The following is a 23,699-nucleotide window of genomic DNA, read 5'->3' on the forward strand; positions in this document are numbered from 1 at the left end:
TCACAGATAAATTGACAAGATGTGAAGGACAGGATGGACCAACAGGGACAAGACCTTCTCTTCTGAGATTAATTTGGTGGTAGCAAGTGTTTTTTTGTTACTGTGTCCATTGAACAAATGCTTCCCTTTTCAGAAACCTCAAATCTGAAAACCATTATCTTGAAATGTGCTTATCACAGACCTGAAGTATCATTTTCTTTATCTAACATCAACAGTTTTGCATTTTCTTAATTGGTCTGTAACCAGTGTGAAGAACGTATTTTATGGTAGTTCTGTTGAGATCAGAACAGATTAATTTTTCCTTAACAGTCTGGTTACAAAAGTTTTCATATAATTTCAAGGTCTTATTTCCTTTGCCATGCAGTCTGTCGCTTACATTGTTGACTTATTTATTTATTATTTTTTTTTTTTTGGCATTCTTATGGTCACACTAGCCTTGAAAAAGCAATGATTTGTAAAAATAAAAATCAAATAAAAATACTGTATATAGCCAGTCCAAATGTAATTAAATCCAAAAGTACAATTCCAGAATTACAAAATTATTCCAAAAGTTAGAGAGCGAATGTTCTCTTCATAAAATGATTTCTAGGCACACAGTAGACTCTATATAGTCTACACTTACAATATGATCCATTAGAAGATAACATCATTGGACTAATCAAAGTTAGGAATTCATATCATTGCATGGTCTTCTGTTTTGTTTATCTCATGCCCTTGACATCCTGTTTTATATCCTTTGCTCTCAGACTATTCAACAATGCCAACTGTGGAATACTCCATATCTGAAGTTTTCTAGGCTACTTCACCTGATATTTATTCATCCCCATTCCCAACATTCCACCAACTAGTCTCAGTATACACCAGTCATATTTACTTAATTTCTGAGGGCTGTGTATTAGGTTTAATAATAGCAAACAGGGTGCCGGGGTGGTTCAGTCAGTTAAGCGTCCAACTCTTGATTTTGGCTGAGGTCATGATCTCAGGGTTATGGGATCTAGTCCCGTATCCGGCTCTGCACTGGGCTTGGAGCCTGCTTGGGATTCTCTCTCTCTCCTTCTCCCTTCCCCTCCCCACCCTAATTAATTAAATAATGGCAAACAAATCAATAAAATAATCCATACAAATGTGTTTATTAATAAGCACTAACACTTTTCATCATGATAATGTTTTTATGCCATAGAAGTTGTTTGAATGGTTGAAAGTCTACTACACCTATTTTATCCCCTCTATTTCCAACTAGCTGACCTTACAGATTTGTTTGGAAGCCTCATCTGACCTCGTAAAGTGAATAAATCTCTGGGTATTCACTCTGTCACCCAGAGTGGACAATGGCATGGTTGGACATGTGAAAAACACCTTTATTCGCATATTTAAGCCAACAATGTGATGTTTCTATCTTTGTGATTTCAGATAGTTAAGTGCGCCTGAATCCACAGTCTCAAAAGCCTTTGTTGCATCTCAGTTTGAGCTGCAATCATAGAGTCCTTTTTTATTATATTCTTTTTAAGGTGCTCCCAGTGCACTCCAATGTGAATTTACTTACATGATATAAACTATACTTTAAGTCAGACTATCTCAGAATGCACTTTGAATTTTGGGAATTCCATTTTGCTAATTTACATCACTGACTGAATAAATCAGAGGGTGAAGTACTACATTTGTTTCAGAGAATATATTCTCATAAAGTTCCTGTGTCATAGAAAAGGAAACATAACACCACCACTAAAAAAAAGACAGGGTAGCAATACCATCATCAAATAATTTCACATACTGCCTTTTCTTTTCCCTAACCTAATTTGCTTGCTTGTTCTGTACACTTAACTTTTCCTCTTAAAGTTAAAATAATTGAATTTTGTTGGTAGTTTTAAAACAGTATAATAATCTTTGTGTTCTAATGTAATCTGTAACCCATTTGCATTTGATATAAAATTGATATATATAGTTTTTCAAATACTGTCTTAAAACCTGGTCTCCATTTTCCCCAGCCATTCTATGTTTTTTTATTCTTTCCTTTTTTGCTCTCATTTTCATAATTTTATTATTCAACTTTTCATTTTTCTGGCTTGGTAACCATATACTTGTCCTATTCTTTAAATGATTAACTAGAGATTAAAACATTCAATTTTACTTTATCAAAATCTAATAAAACTTGAATTTATTGCTATTTATCATCCTCTTGATTTTATATTGTTCAAATGAATTTTAATTCACTGTCTATTCTAAATGCAAAATATGGCATTTTAATATAGTCAAAAATGATTTAAATTTATTCATGTATTTGCGCTTCCTATAGCTGTATTTCTTCCTGCACTTTCAAGATGCTATCTAGAATTTTTTTTTTTTTTTTGCTTGAAGTCTATCCTTTAATGTTTCCTAAAGGAACACCACTTTTGTTGATACATTCAATAACTTTTTTGTCAGAAATATTTTTTTAATTTTCATTTTTGAAGGAAATTTTTATTGGATAGAGAGTGGTAAATTGGCATGAATTTCATTCATTTATTGGTTAAAGTGTGATATTTTACTTTAATTCTTATTGTTTTGAAGGTAATAATTTTTGATCTGTGTGTTTTAGAAAACTTATTTTAGATTTGAATTTTAACAGTTTTACCTTGGGCACCTCGGTATGAATTTCTGTTTTCATTGTTTTTAGGGGTTGTAAGAGTTTCTTCAATCTGTTGATTATTAAATGCTTCCCACTTGGGATATTTATTAGTCATTATATATTCAAATATTGCTTCTTCCCCACTCTTCTTTCATCTATGTTAGGGACTTTAGGCCTTCCAACTATATCTCTGTTTTTCTTACTTTTTTATTTTATATCTCTTTGTCTCTCTATGAGTCAATCTGTATGTTTTCTTCTGACTCATATTTCAAATCGCTAATTCCCTCTTAACTTGTTTAATCCGATATTAAGCTATCTTTTAAGATCTTAATTTATTTACTGTATTTTAATTTTAAAATATCCATTGTCAACTTTCATAGTTTATGGTTTTTGTTTTTGTTTTTGTTTTTTTTAAAGATTTTATTCATTTGAGACACAGAGATACAGAGAGAGAGAGCATGAGCTGGGGAGAGACAGAGGGAGAGGGAGAAGCAGGCTCCCCGCTGAGCTAGGAGCCCGACATGGGGCTCAATCCCAGGACCCCAGGATCACGACCCGAGCCGAAGGCAGACGCCCAACCATCTGAGCCACCCAGGTGCCCCAGTTTACAGTTTTTGTATAAAAAATTTAATCTTGTATTTCATCTCAGGTAGAGTGAGCTTGTTATTTTGCAATCTATGCCTGATAATTCCATCCATCACCTGGGTATCCTGTGGGCTTGTCTCTATTATTTGCTATTTTTTGTTTTATAATTACATTATTTATTTTCATTTATGACTAATAAGATTTTGAGTTTGGGATTTGGTGTGATCAATGTAATATAAAATTAGAGGTCTAAGATTATGTTGTTTCACTCCCAAGACAACCTATGTTTACTTCTGTTCTTTGATGTGTCCCCTTTGTCCCATGAAAAGTACTGCTTAGCTAGCCAACTTCTCAGAAATCCCTCCTCAGGGCGCCTGGGTGGCTCAGTTGGTTAAGCGACTGCCTTCGGCTCAGGTCATGATCCTGGAGTCCCTGGATCGAGTCCCGCATCGGGCTTCCTGCTCGGCAGGGAGTCTGCTTCATCCTCTGACCCTCCCCCCTCTCAGGTGTTCTCTCTCTCTCATTCTCTCTCTCTCAAATAAATAAATAAAATCTTAAAAAAAAAAAAAAAAAAAAGAAATCCCTCCTCAGCAGTCACCAGCAGGAGAGTGGTTCCAAATACTAGCCTTAACCTCGCTCATTTTTCTTCTCTTTTTAGGTAATCATTTTATTTTCTCCCCCAGTGCATTAAAAAAAATAAATAATAGCTCTTAACAACACAAGTCTTGCTTCCAGCAGATAATTTTCATATTTTGTCTAACTTTTATAGTTTTTATTCACTAGGAGAATTTATCCAAATTACCTTTAATGTAAATGACACCTTGATTTTATAAAAAAATGTATATATTTATGCATTTCATGGCCTTTTTAAAAATTAGCATATAGTATGACAACAGAATTAAATAAGCACCTAATTTATTGTGTTTACATTTAAATTAAATTAAATTAAATTAAAATTAAATGTGCATAGTTGTATGTGAGTTGTAGTGAAGAGAAAATTCAGTATCAAAACAAATAAAACCAAAAATGTTATTTGTGGTTTAGACTACTTGGAAATAGAAAAAATTAATAATGGTATTAACTTATTCTTGTTTTGTATTCTATTTGATTAGGGATGATAATGAATTTATATATTTGTCAAAACATATCAGAGCTATATTTTGTGGCCTTAATGGTGTTGGTAATCCAAAGATTCAAACTATCTAATGAAACAGTCAGTATTTTGTTTTTGAGGACTTACTGAAGAGGAATAAATACCTTATTTGAAGTGTGACAACCCCTAAAATATGAATGCATAGATTAATTTAATTTAATTTTATTATTTTTTTTAATTTTTTTTTTGAGAGCATCAAACACAGAAAGCTTTATTCATCCACACCATTCCAGAGAAAGGCAGGCTCCCTTTAGTATGCTGTCGTCTTGGGCTTCTGCCAGTTCTCTCTCAATCCGCTTCCGTTCATCCTGCTTCTTTTTCTCCTCGGCGGCTATCCTCCTCTCCTCTTCTGCCCGAGGTTTCAGGTAACTGTGGCGCTTGGCTCCATACGCCACGCTGAGGAACAGGGCGGAGTAGCGGCCGAGCTTGATGAGCGGGGAGACTGGCACCGGCGGCCCCGTCTTGACCGTAACCTTCACGCCGGAAGCACAATCTCCATAGATTAATTTTAAATCATTTATTTATCTTAATTATAAACATACAGTTAATCAATATTATTTATTTCAGAGGTCATAAATTAAAAAAGCACAAAAATTAAATTTTGACAATTTAAAGGAAATATAATGCTGATAAAGTAAACTGATTGAAATATAAAATAAAATAAAATATGCTGAGGCTATTTGTGAAAATGGGTAAACTAACTGTAATATTCTGTTTCCACTAATGAATTATGATTCCTATAATTAACATTTATTCCCCAAACCTAAAAGGATATTTTATCTTTAGTATACCTTAATATTTGAGTCTCTGATTGTGAGATTTTGCCCACTGAAAAAATTATAGCAATGCCAACTTTGGGAATAAATAAATTGGAATCAGTCATGAAAAAATAGGATAATGAACACTGACATAAAGACCGAGATGAGGCTTACTAATCACATCACTTAGCAACAGCTAATGAGGAGGCCATCATGCCAATTTATCCCCCAAATTATATAATTCAGCTGAAGCATCATAAGCAAATTAGAAATTTTAATGATTATCTGAAGAATAACACAGCAATGTAAAACGACCCAGTCCATCTTTGAATTGTAGTTTGGTTTAAAAAAAAAAAAAGACCCTAAAATTTTAAATGTTGGTAGCAAAATATTATCATATAAAGCTAGTCTGAAGACTTAAAGGGAATCAGGAGTCATGTGAACTCAATTTTTTTTTTTTTTTTTGGTCTTGTAAACACAAGTCCCCATAAATGACTGTTTTTCTCTGGTATATTTTAAAAAATTGTCTAGTATCTATAACATTATCCTTGTTAAAATCTTGGCTATACAATGTAATTTAGTAGTTTTTGCTAATATCCTGTCAAATTTAGTAGCTGTTGAGGAAGGAATTCTTAAACATTTTAAGGAACAATATTATGTATCCTTTCCTCTCACCTATTACATAAAGATCAAAAACATTTGTATATGTGTGTCTTTAAGGACATTAAAGCTCAGAACGTAAACCAAAAAGACACTTTTAAAGAAAAATTTTTCATCCATGTTACTGACCAACATTAAAAGTACATTTAGCCATTAAGTGCTAATGATGAATAAATTGGTATCACAACACATACTTTGAATTAGTGTAAGCGTAGAAATTAAAAAAAAAAAAAATGGGAGTAAATTTACATTTTCTTTTAATTATGTCCATGGAATTCATATTTACACTTTTGAAAAGTAAATAAGTAGCAGCAAATAAATTAAGTTTTTATGCCCTTAGAATATTTAATGTAACTTTGTGTCTATTTAGAAATAATGATCTACACACAGTGTAAGTGAATTTACATGTGTTGATTTACTTAAGATTAAGGTGCCAACTATTACCTAACTGATATTAAATTATATTATAATTTAAAATCTTCTTTTTTTTTTTTTAGAGATGGGAGAGAGATAGGGGAAGGGCAGAGGAAGAGGGAGAGAGAATTTTAAGCAGGCTCCACGCCCAGCACAGAGCCTGATGCAGGGCTCAATCTCACAACTCTGAGATCATGACCTGAGGTGAAATCAAGAGTTGGATACTTGGGGTGCCTGGGTGGCTCAGTCGTTAAGCGTCTGCCTTTGGCTCAGGTCATGATCCTGGGGTCCTGGGATCGAGCCCCGCATCGGGCTCCCTGCTCAGCGAGAAGCCTGCTTCTCCCTCTCCCACTCCCCCTGCTTGTGTTCCCTCTCTCGCTGTGTCTCTGTCAAATAAATAAATAAAATCTTAAAAAAAGAGTTGGATACTTAACCAACTGAGCCACCCAGGCACCCCTAATTTAAAATCTTATACGGAATTAACATTCAAACTGATGTGTATTGATAGAAATAGACCACTTTTGAAATTCTAAGAAAAAAGGCAAAAAACTAATGGAAGTCCACCCACTGAACCATAGTTTCAGGTTTTTATTTTTTTTAAACTTGTTTAATGATATATTTACACTGGAGAATAATTGTTTCCCAAAACACATGCTGGGTTTTAAACATAAGATTCTCATTAAATGTATACTATGCAAACTTTGAGGTCCACAGCAATAAAGTATTGATGATTCTACAGTTTTATAGGATATAAATGTTATTTTTGTATTTAGACATCTATTCTACATTTACATTTTTCTGCTTTTTAGCAAATCACTTTTCAGAAAAAAATAATGGGCACATGTACATTTTAAATTGCATTTTATTGTGAATGTTTCTTGTATAGAAATGTGATTATGATACAAAACTAAAGGGTGAGAAGAAATCAATATTGATAATAGACTGGATGTTAAAAATAATATTAATATGAAAATAGGAAGAGAGTGAGAAAGAGGATCAGGTAGTGTATAATACAGCTAAGAATATTAGAAAAAGTCAAATTGGGCAATCAGAAAAAGACAAATCAGCAAGAATCAGCATTTCATAGTTAACTGATTTTTTTAAAAGATTTTATTTATTTATTTATTTATTTATTTATGTATTTATTTATTTGAGAGAGAGCAAGCAAGAGATCATGAGCAAGGGAGAGGGGCAGAGGCAGAGGGAGAAGCAGACTCCCCACCGAGCAGGGAGCCCAATGCAGGGACTCATTCCCAGGACCCAGGGATCATGCTGAGCTGAAGGCAGACGCTTAACTGACTGAGCCACTAGGTGCCCATATTTAACTGATATTCTTGTCAAAATAAAAGAAGTTGTGGTTGAAGACATACTTTACTTTCACTGAACACTACATGTTGCATGACTAAAAAAGTGCCATTTTCCCCAAAGAGAAACAAATAATAGAAATGAAATATCTCTTCATATATATTATATATGATATAGTATATATGCATCATATATATAATATATATATACATATGAGATATATGTGTGTCTTTGTGTATCTATTTATGCCTCAATGAATATTTAGACATAGAAACTACATATTCCTTATGTGGAATATGCACATGATATGAGAGAGAATATGTGTAAGGGAGAAAGAGAGAGACAGAAAGAGAGAGGGTATGTTAGCAACTATTATCTCAATATACTAAACTAGAGAGAAGGAAAAGCTAATGTTTAAAACCCACTTCATAAAAGCACTTTACCCTATTTACATAAGTTCTTCTGCAAATTTCACTGGCCAGTTCTTCCCTGAAACACTGTACTGAAAAGGGCCACTATAGAATTCTGAGTAAAGTTCAGTTGTTGTGTTTTGTTTTTTTTTTTTTTTTTCCTGATTCAAAATCCATTAATTTCCTTTTTGCTCTGTGGGTTCTGCTGACCTTTATAATAATGTGAAAAGTATACCAATAATGAAGGGTAAAGAAAAAATGAGGTTCTAACCTAGAAAGAATGTCAACCAGCTTTTCTCAAGTGAAATCAAAGGACAGGGTTTAGGTGCCAATTAAATGCTTTTAAGAAGGGGTGTAACTCACAGGAATGACAATACTTTTTGCACCAAGTGTTTTTATCATTTTTATCATTACTTCAATTAAATTCAAATGAATCTTTAATTACATTCAAGTGAAACAAAAATTGTATGTGTATTATTTACTCATTTATTTACATATGCAATTGGCATTAACATATATTATAGTAATCATGGAAGTTATTATATTAGCAATATTATATAGATGAGGAAACTGAGAACCAAAAAATCTAAATCTAATGATTTCACCACAATATGACAATGAATCCTTAAATCAATATTCTTTGACTCCTACCTAATCAGTCTTCCCAAGGATAGTGATTCCTAAGATTTTCATCACATTTTGTATTTTATTGTGATATATCAGTCTGAATATAACTCATTGATCTAAAGTTAATTTATATGCGAATTTGAAAGATTGAATTGGATGAATTGAAAGATCCTAACTTACTAGTAATAGGCTAACATTAGAAAGCTATTTCTATGTATTAGACCTATTCAGACATTATATCTTTTAAAAATATCAATCACAATGTTAAGTACTTTATTCTTTCCCAAAGGATGAGGTGGAGGCTACGAGAACAGAAGTAATTTGCCTAAATTCACACATGGAGTCAAAGCCCTGTGTATTTGACCTCGGAGGACTTATTCTCTCAACTAAATAATAATAAATGACTAAAAAATTATACTAGCATAACATCCCATCAGATGGCTAGCAAAACTTCCTTTTATTCAAAAGAAGTTAGATGGGGGTGCCTGGGTGGCTCAGTCGTTAAGCATCTGCCTTCGGCTCAGGTCATGATCCCAGGGTCCTGGGATTGAGTCCCGCATCAGGCTCCCTGCTCCGCGGGAAGCCTGCTTCTCCCTCTCCCATTCGCCCTGTTTGTGTTCCTGCTCTCGCTGTCTCTCTCTCTGTCAAATAAAGAAATAAAATATTAAAAAAAAAGTTAGGTGGAAAACTTTAATACATAATGGCCACTTTCAATCTTGGGTACAAATAATGAAAATCACTTGTGCTTACTTGTGCTTAAACCATTAAAAACATTGCAGATAAATACTTCTTGAAGGTGGAAACATTTTTTAAAAAAAATAAAAAACTACCTAAGGGCACCAGTCTGTCTCAGTCCATAGAGCATGTGACTCTTGATTACAGGGTCATGTGTTCAGGGCCCACATTGGGCATATAACCTACTGAAGAAGAAGGAGGAGGAGGAGGAGAGAAAAAAATGTACCCATACCTATTAATCACAAGTAGAAATTACTGTGTTTTCTCAAAAATAAGAACTTCCTAAATTTTTTTCTAAAAACAACCTTAAGAACAAGCCTAATGTGTCCATCACGGTCTGAAACTCAATGTTGTAGATGAACTAGTGTTCCAAATATATCTTTCAATATGCTGTCAATCGGTTTCAGGGAAAAAAAAAAAATTACTGTATATGCAACAGCTGATCACTGATGAAAATTAACATATAAAATAATTTCAAATTTACTCTATGATTTAGTTGCTTTTAGAATAACCTGAATTATTTTAAGACAGGAATATGAGCTTAGCTATAACTAGATTTGACCTCTTTACCAAATGACCAAGTCCTTTCAAATGCATTGGCTTCACGGGAGTCTGCTTTGTTGTCATGTTGGATGAACTATTATAAGACTTACTGCTGAGAATCAAAGTAAACTACATTTGGACCTTTAAGTTGTACCAGTAACACTGTGCTACTTATCCTGAAGTTATTTTGGATCAGGGAGATATGTTACAATGTGCATTGAACCCTTATGAAGGCTCATTTTTCTACCCTTCATTCTTTTATCTCAGAGGTAATTGTGTAAGTTTCACTGTAGAAGTTCTTGAAAAGACATTTTACAAGTTTACTTTGGGCCATCTCAAAATTTATTAATGTTTGTTGTTTATTATTATTTTATTTTTTTAATAAGCCAACCAAACAGGTCATCGTGTGTAAGAGCATACACTCTCAAGATGTTTCTTGAGTTCAGAATTTGGGATCTACTAATTACTATGTAACCCAAGAAACTTAAATGTTCTCCTTATGCTTGTGTATATATGTATTTTTTTAATAAAATTAGTATAATGATAGAACAGATCTCCAAGAATTATTGAAGTGATTAGATTGGATTCTATGTGTAAATTACTCACGTGGCTAGCCAAAAAATGATATTCATAATAATATGTGTAATTATTATGCAAATTATATAAATTGAGAAACACAATATCATTGACAGTTCTATTGAGAGTTTATTCAATAATTATTTATATGTATATTGTTTATGAGTCAGACAATAGTACCAAACCAATGAGATTAAAGTCAAATGAGATTCAGTATCTACCTTTTTAAAAAATTCATTTTTATATTTAGTAATGGAAAAATTACAAAAAGGTTGATAATATTTTGACTGAGATAAGTTTTTTTTGAGTTAAGTTTATAAAGTACTATGTGAGTGCATTTGAGTATTTTCTTAGAAATAGAAAAATGTTTATTCAGGTTCTTTGCTCGTTTTTTAAATTGGAGTATTTGAGGTTTTATGTTATTGAGTTATATGAGTTCTTTATATATTGAGGATATTAATATCTTTCAGATATGTGATTTGCACATATCTTTTCCCACTCCATAGATTGCCTTTTCATTTGGTCAATATTTTCTTTGCTGTGTAGAAGCTTTTTAGTTTGATGTAGTTTGTTGATTTTGTAAATTTAATTCCTTGTGCTTTAGGTGCTGTATCTAAAAAATTATTGCCAAGACCCATGTCAAGAAGCTTTTTCCTTATGTTTTCTTCTAAGAGTTTTATGGTTTCAGATATTAGAGACGTTTACAATAGCCAAGATATGCATACAACCTAAGTGCGCACTGAAACAGATGAATGGAGAAAGAAAATGTGATATCTATATACCTATATAATTACATAGATATATATCATGTAACATATGTAATAAATGTGATATCATACACACACACACATACTATACAGCCATAAAAAAGAAGGAAGTCCTGCCATTTGTAGAAATGTAGATGAACCTTGAGGGCATTATGCAAATGAAATATGTCAGACAGAGAAAGACAAATACAGCATGATCTCATTTATATGTGAAATATTAAAAACAAAAAACAAAAAACAAAAACACAGAAAAGGAGATCAGACTTATGATTTCCGAAGATGGGAGGTGAAGTTGGGGAGTGAGGGAATTGGGGGAAGGTCGTCAAAAGGTACACACTTCCATTTATAAGATAAATAAGTACTAGGATGTAATGTATAGCATGGTAACTATAGTTAACACTGTTGTGTGGTACATTTGAAAGTTGCTAAGAGAATAGATTCTAAAAGTTCACATCAAAAGGAAAATAATTGTAACTATATGAGGTGATGGATATTAACTACACTCGCTATGGTAATCATTTCACTATATATATATGTCAAGTCATTATTATACCTTAAATGTATATAGTGTTGTATGTCTATTATATCTCAATAAAACTAGAATAAAATAAAAAGTAAAATAAAACTAATGGTAGTAACCAAAGTAAAAAATTAAGTACTATATAAATGCATAACAAAGTAACTAAGCTCCCATTCAGATGGAACAATTTAAAGATGTTTGTTACTCCCAACAGGGAACAATCATTGAAGGAAGTATAACAGGCAAATGACAGGTGAAGGGCAGAAACATTCTGAATATAATCAGGAGCCTCCTCAAAGACCATAAGCAAGGGACAAAGATGTGATGTAATGACTGAACAATGTGAAGCAGGTCAGCATTTATATGTATAATCAGGCATTGACTAATAAAGAATTTTGAGATTGATTACATCTGAAAATTGAAACTTATACTAATAACTTAGAAAATATTTTAAAGGAAAAATGACATGATCAGAATTGCCTTATAGAAATATTTCTGACCTCACTGTAAATAACAGTGTGGAATGGGAGAAAGTTAGAGCAGGTGAGCATTAAGATGCTGTTAGAATTATGGAAGGGAAATGCGGATGGGCCGAACCTGTAACATGGTTGATGGATTGTTAAGATATGAGTAATATTAAATTTAAAGTGGACTTCAATAATAATATTAGACCTAAAGTGGACTTTTAGTCAATAATAATATTCAGTTCTCTCGTTTTATACATAAGCAGACTGTCAGGGACATTCAGTGATTTCACCAAAGTTATATCAAATTAATGGCTAAGATAGCAGGATTGCAACCAAATGTTCTAATGTTGACATTAATGTTAAATTGCCTAATTTATCTGCAACTTCAACACAACAGAAATATGAAATAGCTACTGGATTTTAGAAGGTGAACCAGGACCTGAATTCTCTCAGGATCTCAGGGGAGATAAGGAAAATCAGTTTTACCTTGTGTTATTCAATGAGAGCAATTGAAAAGGCTTCTGTCAACTTGCACCCTGGAATTCAGACCGCTTTTCTTAGTTCTCTAATGCAGCGTGTTACAGGAACCCACAAAGGATCCTCTAAGAGGGGCTGCCCTGTAATAGGTGTGTAGATCTTGGAGAGTTTCCTGATTCTGATAAACCCAGAAAACTGGAGAGAGATTAACCTGTGTACCAAATTGTTCTTAGTTCATATATTTGAAAGAAAACTGCTTGGCTTGTGTCCATGGAGGCCTATGGACATAGAGGTGGCTAAAGACAGAGTTTGCAAAGTTAATCCATGCATACTCACAAGAGTAAAAATGATGTGTCCTCTACCATTTGCTTGTTAACCACTGCCCCCAAAGTCCAACAGTCTGATTTGTTTAAATAACAAGCAATGCTATTTATTTTCAGTATTTGCAAAGAACAATGAAAATTAAATAGTGACACTGCAGAATTTAAGGCCAATACATTAATTCATTTATAAAGGAGGTTTATATTAACTTTGGGAAAATTTAATGATCAACTGAGAAAGGTGCCATGGTTCTTCAGTATTATTAGAAGGAAATGATTAAATAAAGAAGTTGCTGTTATCACAACCTAGTTGTTCGGAAAACAGAGTGTACTGAACTTCTCCCCACTCTTATCTACAATACCATTCAAATTTCCACTCCCATTCTGAAACAACTGAACTTCGACAGAGACCATCTTCTGATTCTGACTCAAATCTGTTTTGCTACCATTTGCTAGTATAAAAAGGTAGAATTTTTTTTCTTGTGAAAAAGTGTCAGATTTTCCAAAGGAATGAAAAAGGAAAATCTAATTATAGCAGTTAAAATAGCTTACTGCATAGGAACAGGTGGGAGACTATGAACTGATTTCAGGAGAAGAGAGAATTTCCATGTGGCATTTTGTTCTTCTGAAAGTTCAAGTCTTTTTTTTCTCTGGTCTAGTACTAAAAAATGAGGAAGTTAAATATGACTCTCTAGGATGGGTGATTCCTTTGTGGAGGCAACTGTCTTATAACAGTTTTCGGGTGAATTTAGCCATGTCATTGGAAATGGATTAAGAAATGCACTTGGCATGAAAGAGTCACCAAGAAGAAAAGAGGCATATGGTCGCCAGTTCTTTCATTATCCCACTGAGCAGCATGGCAATGCATGTGCAGTCTGTTGGACATACAGTGGGTTTTCCATTCCTATAGATGAATAATGTTTTTCTTTTTACTTCCTTCATCTATATGTATGAGAGCAATCCCAGTAACAGGAAAAAAAAAAAAAAAAAAAAAAAAGCTTCTTGAGTACCAGGCATTTGGAGCTTAAGTCCCAACTGTATATAAAAGATGTCTGAAAAACAGTTTCTCATCATCTAGATAGTTGTGATTTCTCTAGCCAGGGGTGTGAAATCTTCCTGTGATATAATTTAGGTGTGGTCTCTTTCTAAGTTGAAGGAATAAACCTCTGATTCCTTGGTAATGCATAATCATTCTTTAAAATGCTGTTTGTCATATCACAAAAGAGTAACTTCTGACCTTCCTATAAGATAATATCTATAAGAACATATTATCTTTCCATACACACACACCTACACACACACACACATATATCTTATACACACACACATACACATACTCCTTTGGGTATTGTACCCTTTAACTTAGCATCAATGTACCTCACAGAGTTGTTTTGGAAAAATGCAATACTGAATATAAACACATTTGAAAATCTATGAAAGGATGTAATAAATAACAGGTGTTTTAAGTTTATATGACTTGATCTTTTAGAAACCTACATCTATCTTCTCTCTCCAGATTTTACCTTTTCTTATAAAAGTTGATGCCAATAAATAGCAACAGGAGAAAGAAGATGACCAAATTCATCAGAACCCTGAAGGTGCTTGTCTATGAGTTAAACAACTGGATGGTGTTCTTGCCCTAGACGCATATCAAGAATGTTTAATATAAAACTAATTTATAAAATCTCTATCTTGCAATACTGAAGCATCTAACTTGGAAAAGTTAATATATACTTTCGTATGTTCTACAATAAAATATGAAGAGAAAATTCTAAAGTAGGTAACGTTGGCTGGAGGGCAGGAGACATCTACCTAGATAGTACTCATCTGATCGTTAATTCTCTCATCTCTAAAACCTGGGACAAGCCTGGCTCAATTATTTCCAATGTGATTGACCAAAATTCATTAAACAAGCTCTCAAAAAATTTCAATTCCCTAGTCCCAAATTGAAACTAACTGAGCTATGATGTCTAAGAAGTGGCCTGTGATATCTATCTTTTCATGAAGATTTTCCATTGAATCCGATGTTTATTCATGAGTGGAAATGGCTGAGTGAGATCACTGAAGATTTCTCCCATTTCTAAGAAATATCTCTGAATCAGTATATGTTGTTCTGCAAGCCAAATGAATCACATAGTTGGCTTCTTTTTGCCAACATTAGAGACTTTTTTCAAATGAAATTACACTCAGTATCTCATGTTATTAAAAATATATAAGAGGAGATTTTTCTGGTTAAAGGGGGAAAGTGGAGGCCTCACCCCACTGTTAATTTGCATCTCCAAAGCACTCACAGAGAAAAGGGCACATAACTAGAAAACCCAGAGCAAAGCCCAATTTTAAATCTTTTTTCTAAGATCTAACTGTGTAATCAAAGGGAAAGAAAGATTAGGTTAATGAGGGAAGGATTTCTTTTTTTTTTTTCTTTTTTAATTCAGGGGAAAATACAGGTGTCCACTCACATTTCATTCTCACAATTAAATTATATTATTTTCAGATCCATATATCCTTCAAAATGGCACTTTAAATATTTAAATATTCTTAATATGTCACAGGATATTGTATTAAATTTAATTTTTAAGTAAATGTACTTGTAAAAAAATAAATAAAATAAAATAAATGTACTTGTGATTTGGTATTTTCTATTACCATGATGCACTAATTATAAATAACATTCACAACACACTCCAGTCCAACCTTCTTTTTAGCATTTATTTTCATGGTTTTGGTATAACATTTGAAAGAAATATACAATGTACTAAAAAATGTACTAAAAGTGTCATCATATAAGTATTTAGTGATATAATTGTTTATGTCATAGAGAAATCCCCCATATTTCCCTCATGTATTATGAGAAATAATACACTAAAATACATTCTAAACAGAATTTTTACATTTCAAAAATCCTTTAATATTTGGGACAGAAGGAAACATTCAAAGGACAGAAAACTAAGTCCTAAAATTATCTGGGAACTATTAAAATTGCTAAATGAAAAATGATCATTATTTAAAAACTACATATTAAGAGAATGTTTAACTGAGTTAAAAAATTCCAAATTTGGTACTGCTAAGTTTCCAAAGACCAGGAAAGAGACTGATGACCTTCAATCTGGTAATGTAGTTTATTCCCATTCATATAAAATCTGAAATCCAATAATTTCTAATCTGAAAACATAATGAAATATCTCTTTACATTAAATTAGAATACAAGCAGCAAAGTAATTTTATTATAAGTAAGAAGTCTTCATTTTTCTTTCAAATATTTTATGTTGGATTCAGGCAGTATTCTATTTTAGTCATTTAATCAAAAGTTCTGTAATTGAATAATATTGCCTATGTGTGGAAACAAAAGATAAATGAATATTCTGTCTTTTTTCTGTAGCAGTGTTGTATTGAAAGAAATTCACATAACCTTGAATTGAAAGAGATATATCTAACTATTACTCTTAAGTCAAATTCAGTAAGGTCATTTTAAATGACATTTTATGATGGTTTTTCTTGGTTAATAATTAATACCTAAATCTATGCTCATTTTAATAATCTTCAAATGATATCACTTGTTTGTTCCCATAGTCATTTTTATGACAAAAATAGGTAAAATTTCAAGGATAGCCATTAGAATTTCACATTTATTCACAGTAAACTTAGGAAAACCTAAAACAGAGTCTCTTGTTCATTGTACTACTTGGCTGTCATTTTTTGAGGGATGATAAACCTCATCTAACAGGTCCTTTCCTGCCTTGTGTAACTCTTAAGAATAACCAAAAATTATTAGAAAACACTATAGACTTGTATTCAATTTGACATTGCTCAAGCAGTATACATTTCACTGCTCAGGTGTCTCTCCATCTTGTGGTGACACACTGGCAGAACTACCAAATTTTAGTTGAGCTAATACTACTTAATTGTTTTACCTTGAAACTCTGTAGTTGGGACATTAATGTTGTGGATCTTACAGTTTATTTGGCTCCTTTACTTTCCACATTACCATTCCCTTTATAGGAAGTCTGGCTCCAGTCCCCAAGGACTGATGAGAAGTTCTTGTTTTCCACTAGCCTGTGTCTCATGGTGTCCCTATTGAAGTCTGCCTTCCTGTCTTCTTTGCTCTCCTAACCATTGCTTTCTGAGGTTACTCTGTGATAGGCTGCCCAGATTTTCCTTCAGGTATGAAAGACTTATTTATCCAAGTGTTATTGGCAGACAGAATTCAGTCATCAGCCTGCTTTGGGGTTTGCCTCGACTGAAGAGAATTATCTAGCCCAAACTCATGTTCCCTTTCTGGGGCAGCCCAAATTCAATAACCATGGATTCTAGGGAATTAAGAGGTGAGTATGGTTATGAAGGCTTCACCTCCTGCCTCAATTTTGGATAGCTTTCAAGGGTCATTCCAGCTCCCAAGTCCTGTGTTAGGTCAGTCACTGACATGGCATCACACATCAACTTCTTTCTCTAACCAATCCATTTTTAACCACAGGTGTTGACTCAAAGAGCATTCCCTAATAAGCATTCTAAATCCTAACATGTCACTATTTGCTGCCAGTTGAGTCTAACCTGTGATACTCTCCAAGATTCAAAGTGTAGTGTTTTTTGCCCCTCCATTCCATGGTATAAACCTGGTATCTAGAGAACTGGTCATAAATGTGTCTTCTTACAACTGCTCCAATATAGTCTAGAGGCTCTTATATCAATCGCATCTAAAGGGTATGTATGCAGACTATGACCCACCATAAATGTGAGGTAAATTAATGTGGAGCAATATCCCCCTTACATATGGTAAGACAGAGGTGTTGTACAAGTTTCAACTCTGTAATGCAATGCATTTTCCATTAAGTACTAAAAAACACCTCTTTCCCAATAGAATTCCTATATGCAAAAACATAGTGCAATAATTTTTTTTCCTGTACGTCCTCAACTTAAATATTTGTGTTCTGATATGACTATAGTTCAGTTAATTGAAAACTAAGAAATTTTGTATCTAAATAAAGCATAACTAAAAGTAGAAGCTGAGGTTTATGTAAAAGTTTTACGAGAGGGAGATGGGTGTGGGATGCAGTGGCTACCAGTGACAAGTTACTTGGGGTGTTCTGTAGACACACTGCTGGTTTTCATGTACTGAATTCCCACAATACATGAAACCTCTACATAGGGGAAAACTGCTTAACCTCTCTGGGCTTTACTTTTCTAATTTGTAAAATAGTCATAGTAGTACCTATCTCATAAGGTTATAGTGAGAAATACATATCAACCATATATAAAAATATATTTTTAAATTCTTAGGTGAGTCCTAGCCTAGATTGAATTTTCAGGCATTGCTATATTTTTTTTTAATTTCATTTCTGTAGAAAATTATCATCTTCCCACTGATGATTTCTCCAAAAGAGTTGGCGAGGGATATCCAGAGAGAGAAACCTGTGTTCTTCTAGGACACATTTCTTCATGTAATAAGAAATAGCACTTGTTCTTCTGCCTTTTCGACTTCTGACAAAGAGTTCCCATTATGTTTGAATTTTTTTTTTTAATTAGTCAAGATCCCTTGGAGGATGATAAGGAGTAGTTCACATATTTTAAATTCTTAATTTTTTACCTCATTAGGCAAACCTCAAAAATGTCCCCTTAATAGGACTAGATCCCAGCAGATAATCCATAAATAGACTACAACATTTTCCATATCACCTCTTCCACAATGGAAGCTTTCAGATTTCAGTTGAGATGTGTGCCTGAGTTCAGTGAGTTAAATAGTTTGATCCATCATTAGGTTTCAAGATTCTGTTATTTTAAACTTAGAGGTTATGGATAAATAGAAAAATGCAAGCTAGGTAGGTATTAGTTATTAAGGATGTAAATGACTTAAATTGCCCATTTTTATGAGCAATGTTTGCTTTTTTTTGCTTTAGATACAAGTATTTAATTTATTTGTTTGTTTTTTACCTTCTGTGCATTATTATATTTAGCCAGAAGAACTACTCCTAATTAAACTAATATCTGTTTCCTTCCCTGCATCCGGACTTATTATACAATTTATATGGAACTATGTGTTTGTATTTTGATTACATTACTACCTGTTATATAAGCTGTTTGTGGGGTACTGTAGCTGCACCAATTAATGAATAATGATTTGTTGTCATTTTTAGGGCAAAAATGATAAAATTAGCTCATTGTAGCCATAAAGATAGCCATAATTTTTTCACCAATCTCATGTGCTTTTCTTTTCTTTTTAACAACGTGATTTTCCCCTTTTTACATCAAAACTTGAAATCCAATTCCCTCCCCTTGGCAGGTCTTGTGACTTTGACCAATAGAGTATGGCTGAAGTGATGGCCTGAGACTCCAAGTCTAGGTTAGAGAAGGCCACTACTGCTTCCATTTGGTTCTCTAAGCGTGTTTGCTCTGGGGGAAGGTAGCTGCCATGATAAAGTCTAACTCTCCTAAGACTAAAATATTGGATGAGCCACTTATAGCAGTCAGTAGCCATAATCAAATTCCTGCCATGCGAGTGAGCCAAATTGGATATCCAGTTCCTCTCCAGTCTGCTAATGATTAGATCCCTGCTGAGATCTTTTTAAATCCTCATCCACAAAATCATTAGCAATATAAATGACTGTTTTAAGCACTTATTTTTAGGAAAATTCTTTTATACAGCAACAGTAACCAGAATAGCCTTGCTATCAGGCTTCAAGTAATGAATTACATATTTTTATTGGAAGTTTCTTAAATATACCACTAATATAATGGTAACAGTCTGCCAAATCTGCTCTATTTTGTTTAATGTTAATTCAGGGGTGAATTAAAAAGATTAACATTGAGTTGTCAGATCACCAATGTTCTTAAAATTTACATATAGGCTTGACACCACTGTTTCTAAACAAATGAAAGAGTCATGGTCTTTGAGCCACTGTTGGCACTGTAGGCTATGGCCATGAGCTTGCTGGTATAAAGTTTTAGAACAGTCATGAGTAATATTGCAGAGTTCTGGGAGCACCTGGGTAGTCAGTTAAGCGCCCAATTCTTGATTTCAGCTCAGATCATGATCTTAGGGTTTTGAGATCAAGCCGCAAGCTGGGCTCCATGCTCAGTGTAGAGTTTGCTTGTCCTTCTCCCTCTGCTCCTCCCCTACTCACTCTCTCTCTCTCTCTCTCTCAAATAAATATATAAATAAAATCTCTAAAAAAATATTGCAGAGAGTTCTGACAATAATAGAGTAGTCATTGACAAACTGCTGAAAGTATACTCTTCAACCCCAAATATACTTAGTTCCCTAAATTTTGTAGGATAGAGCAAGTGAAGGAAGGTAGGAATCCAGATCGGGCTCAGTCTTTGCTGTGACATCACTTTCCCATCAAATTTACTGAAGTGCTGCAGAACTGACACTTGTCAAATGAATATTTCATTCTGGTTTCATAAGGTGCTCTAGAAACCTAAGGAATCATCTGTTATATTTTTCAGTACCTTCCCTCAACAGAGTTTGAGTGCCTAAATACACAGAATTTTCAAATAGTTCATAATCTTGGTTACTGTCTTCTTCAACTGAGAGAGATGCAGACTAAGATGTCTCTTAATAACTGAGTTTGTAGGGTACTCATAAAGGCCTTACCTCAGAAGTCAGAAATAATTAGTCCTAGAATGTTCTGTGTAAAAAATCTTAAAAGCAAGACACAGACCTAATGGTTACTGAGCACCTTAAGTGTGTACCAGAAGGATGTTAAGAATATCTATAGGAATACAAAAATATCCAACAGCCCACAGGGTAAAATTCACATGTCTGGAACCACATTAGTGATTATCAAGATTGCAAAAAAGCAGGGATATACAACCTGTAATAAAAAGAAAAATCAATCAATCAAAACCAACCCTGACATTTATCAAGATAGATCATACCCTGGAACATAAAAATGTCTCAAAAAATTTAAAAGATTTTAAGTAATACAAAATATGTTCTCTGACCACAATGAAATTAAATTACAAGTCATTAAGAGAAATAGCAAATACTTGGAAAACTCATATGCTTTTATGAGTAAGATGTAGAACGAAGAAAAATTCAAACAGAAACTGAACTGAATGCTCAACATATATAAATTTGTGAGATGCCACTAAAACAATATTTGGGGTAATTACATAGACTTATATGTGTATATTAAAAAAGGGAAAAGGAAACAAATCAAGAAATCAGAAAAAGAAGAGCAAGTTAAACACAAAGTAGTCAGAAGAAAGGAACTAATAAAGACCAAAGCAGAAATCAATTGAAAAAAAAAATAGTGAAAATCAATGAAATCAAAAGCTAATTCTTTGAGAAAAAGAGTATTGTTAAACTCCTAGCACTTATGAGAAAAAAATAGAAGACTCAAAGGACTAATATTAGGACATCACTACAGATTATGTAGATAATAAAAGATAAGTAAATATTATGAACACCTTTATGTCAATAAACTCAAAAATTTAGATGAAATATATAAATTCCTTGAAAAACACAAATTACTATATTTCACTCAAGGAAAAAAACAAGCAACAAACAAACAAAAAAAAACAGACTACCTGAATAGCACAATAAATATGAAAGAACTTGAGTTTTAGTTAAAAAACTTTCAACAAAGAAAACTCCAGGAACAGATGGCTTCCCTGGTAAGTTTTAACACACATTTAAAGAAGAAATATTACCAATTCTACACAAAATGATCCAGAAAGTCAAAGAGAATAGAATACTTTCCAATTCATTCTAAGAAACCAACATTATCATGATGCGCAAAACAGAAAAGGCCATTCCCAGAAAAGAAAACAATAAGCATTGTGACGCCTGGGTGGCTCAGTTGATTAAGCGTCTGCCTTCAGATGAGGTCACAGTCCTGGGATCGGATCCCGTATGGGGCTCCTTGTTTGGAAGGGAGCCTGCTTCTCCCTCTGCCTGCTGCTCCCCTGCTCGTGCTCACACTCTCTCTCTCTCTGACAAATAAATAAATAAAATCTTGAAAAAAAAGAAAACAATAAGCACATATCTCTTATGAGTGTAGATACAAAAATAATATTATCATTTATTTATAATTGTTATACTGTAAATACTGTATCATTTATAATATTAATGATTTTAAAATGCTAATAATGAGGTTGTTCTTAAGCATTTATAGCATTTTGATTCAATCGAGAGATTGGACTATAATATATAGTTTGGATTTAAGGGAAAGAATGGGATAAAGAAATGGAAGAGATACTATGTACGATGGTTAATTTTATGTATCAACTTGGCTAGGCTATGGTGCCCGTTGTTTGGTCAAAGTCTAGTCTAGATGTTTCAGTGAAGTTATTTTATAGATAGATGGACTTTTGTAATCAGTAGGTTTTAAGTAAAGCAGACTACCTTTCATAATGTGGATGAGTATCTTCTAATTACTTGAAGGCCTTAAGAGCATCAACTCTTATTTGGTTTTTCACATGGCTGTGCTGCCACACAGATTTTGGACTTAACAGCTTCCACAATTGTGTGAGACATTTCTTTAAATAATTATCTATTTATTATTTATCTATCTATCATTTATCTATCTATATCTATCATCTATCTAATCTATCATCTATCTATCATCTATCATCTATCATCTATCTATTTATCATCATCTATCTATATCTATCTATCTATCTATCTATCATCTGTCTATTTATCTATCCATCCATCCATCCATCCATCCATCTACTTTTCTACCTCCTATTTCTGTTTTTTTCTGGAGAATCCTGACTGATACACTATGTTTCTTTCTTTGTGAGCTCTGCATCTCAATTAAACCAGATTCTTGATTTTTTTCCAACGGCCTCTGTATAATAATAGTTCATTAAAATAATCGCTATCAGGGCACCTGTGTGGCTCAGTCATTAAGCATCTGCTTTTGGCTCAGGTCATGATCCCGGGGTCCTGGGATGCCCCACATCAGGCTCCCTGCTCAGTGGGAAGCCTGCTTCACCCTCTCTTACTCCCCTTGCTTGTGTTCCTTCTCCTGCTGTGTGTCTCTCTGTCAAATAAATAAATAAAATCTTTAAAAAAATAAAATAAATAAAAATAAATAAAATAAAATAATTGTTATAATCCCTGGCACAGATTAGGAAAGATAAGTTATTCTTACCACATGTGGACTATTGTTGACATATATAATGATCTGTGTTGAGTCAATGCTTAGATACATTGGTGAAGCTATGACCATGGGAACTCTGACCCAAACTAAGAGCTGATATTTTGAAGGAAGTCTAATGCCACAGTAAATCTGAACTAGAACTGTGGTTGTTGGAATAGGCAAAATTATGTTGTCATAATAAACAATCCCCAAATATTGGTGATTTAAAAAATGTTTATGACTTATTTATACAAAGTCCACTGTGGGTTCAAAGGTACTCCATGTGATGACTCAACATTGGACCTCCTTATTAAAATGTTTCTTCACCATCAGAGACACAAAGGAAGAGTTGGTGAAGAGTTGGGCACTGGCAGTTATGTTTTCACTTGGAAGAGACACATATCATTCCAGCATATGTTTGGTTGTCCAAAGCAAGTCATATTGTCATGCTTAACCTCAAGTCAGTGGGGGCTATTTATCATTTCATATTCCGAATAATAGATTGGAAATGGGTATTAATGAATGTGAACAGTGGTAATATTTGCCACAAAGTAAGCAAAACAACAACAAGAAAGTTAAGGGTTGTCCAACTCTTCCAGAAAAAAACAAACAGACATGAGCCTCTTTTATGCAAGACCCTTTACATATAGTTCTTCTCAATCTCATGTCCCCAGTATAGTAAACCATCTTAA

The 23,699-nt window shown here is 33.4% G+C and overlaps 1 protein-coding gene across 1 annotated transcript; it reads right to left on the reverse strand.

Annotated features, from left to right (window-relative positions):
* Positions 1 to 4,540: 4,540 nt before the first annotated feature.
* Positions 4,541 to 4,843, reverse strand: ATP5ME (ATP synthase membrane subunit e; the record flags this gene model as incomplete). The annotated part of the gene is made up of 1 exon (XM_036092675.2): positions 4,541 to 4,843. A coding segment is annotated over one exon (285 nt), but the record flags the coding sequence as incomplete, so codon positions are not given.
* Positions 4,844 to 23,699: the final 18,856 nt, after the last annotated feature.

This window comes from Halichoerus grypus, chromosome 3 (assembly GCF_964656455.1).
Source record: "Halichoerus grypus chromosome 3, mHalGry1.hap1.1, whole genome shotgun sequence".
In the NCBI taxonomy this organism is placed as follows: domain Eukaryota; kingdom Metazoa; phylum Chordata; class Mammalia; order Carnivora; family Phocidae; genus Halichoerus; species Halichoerus grypus.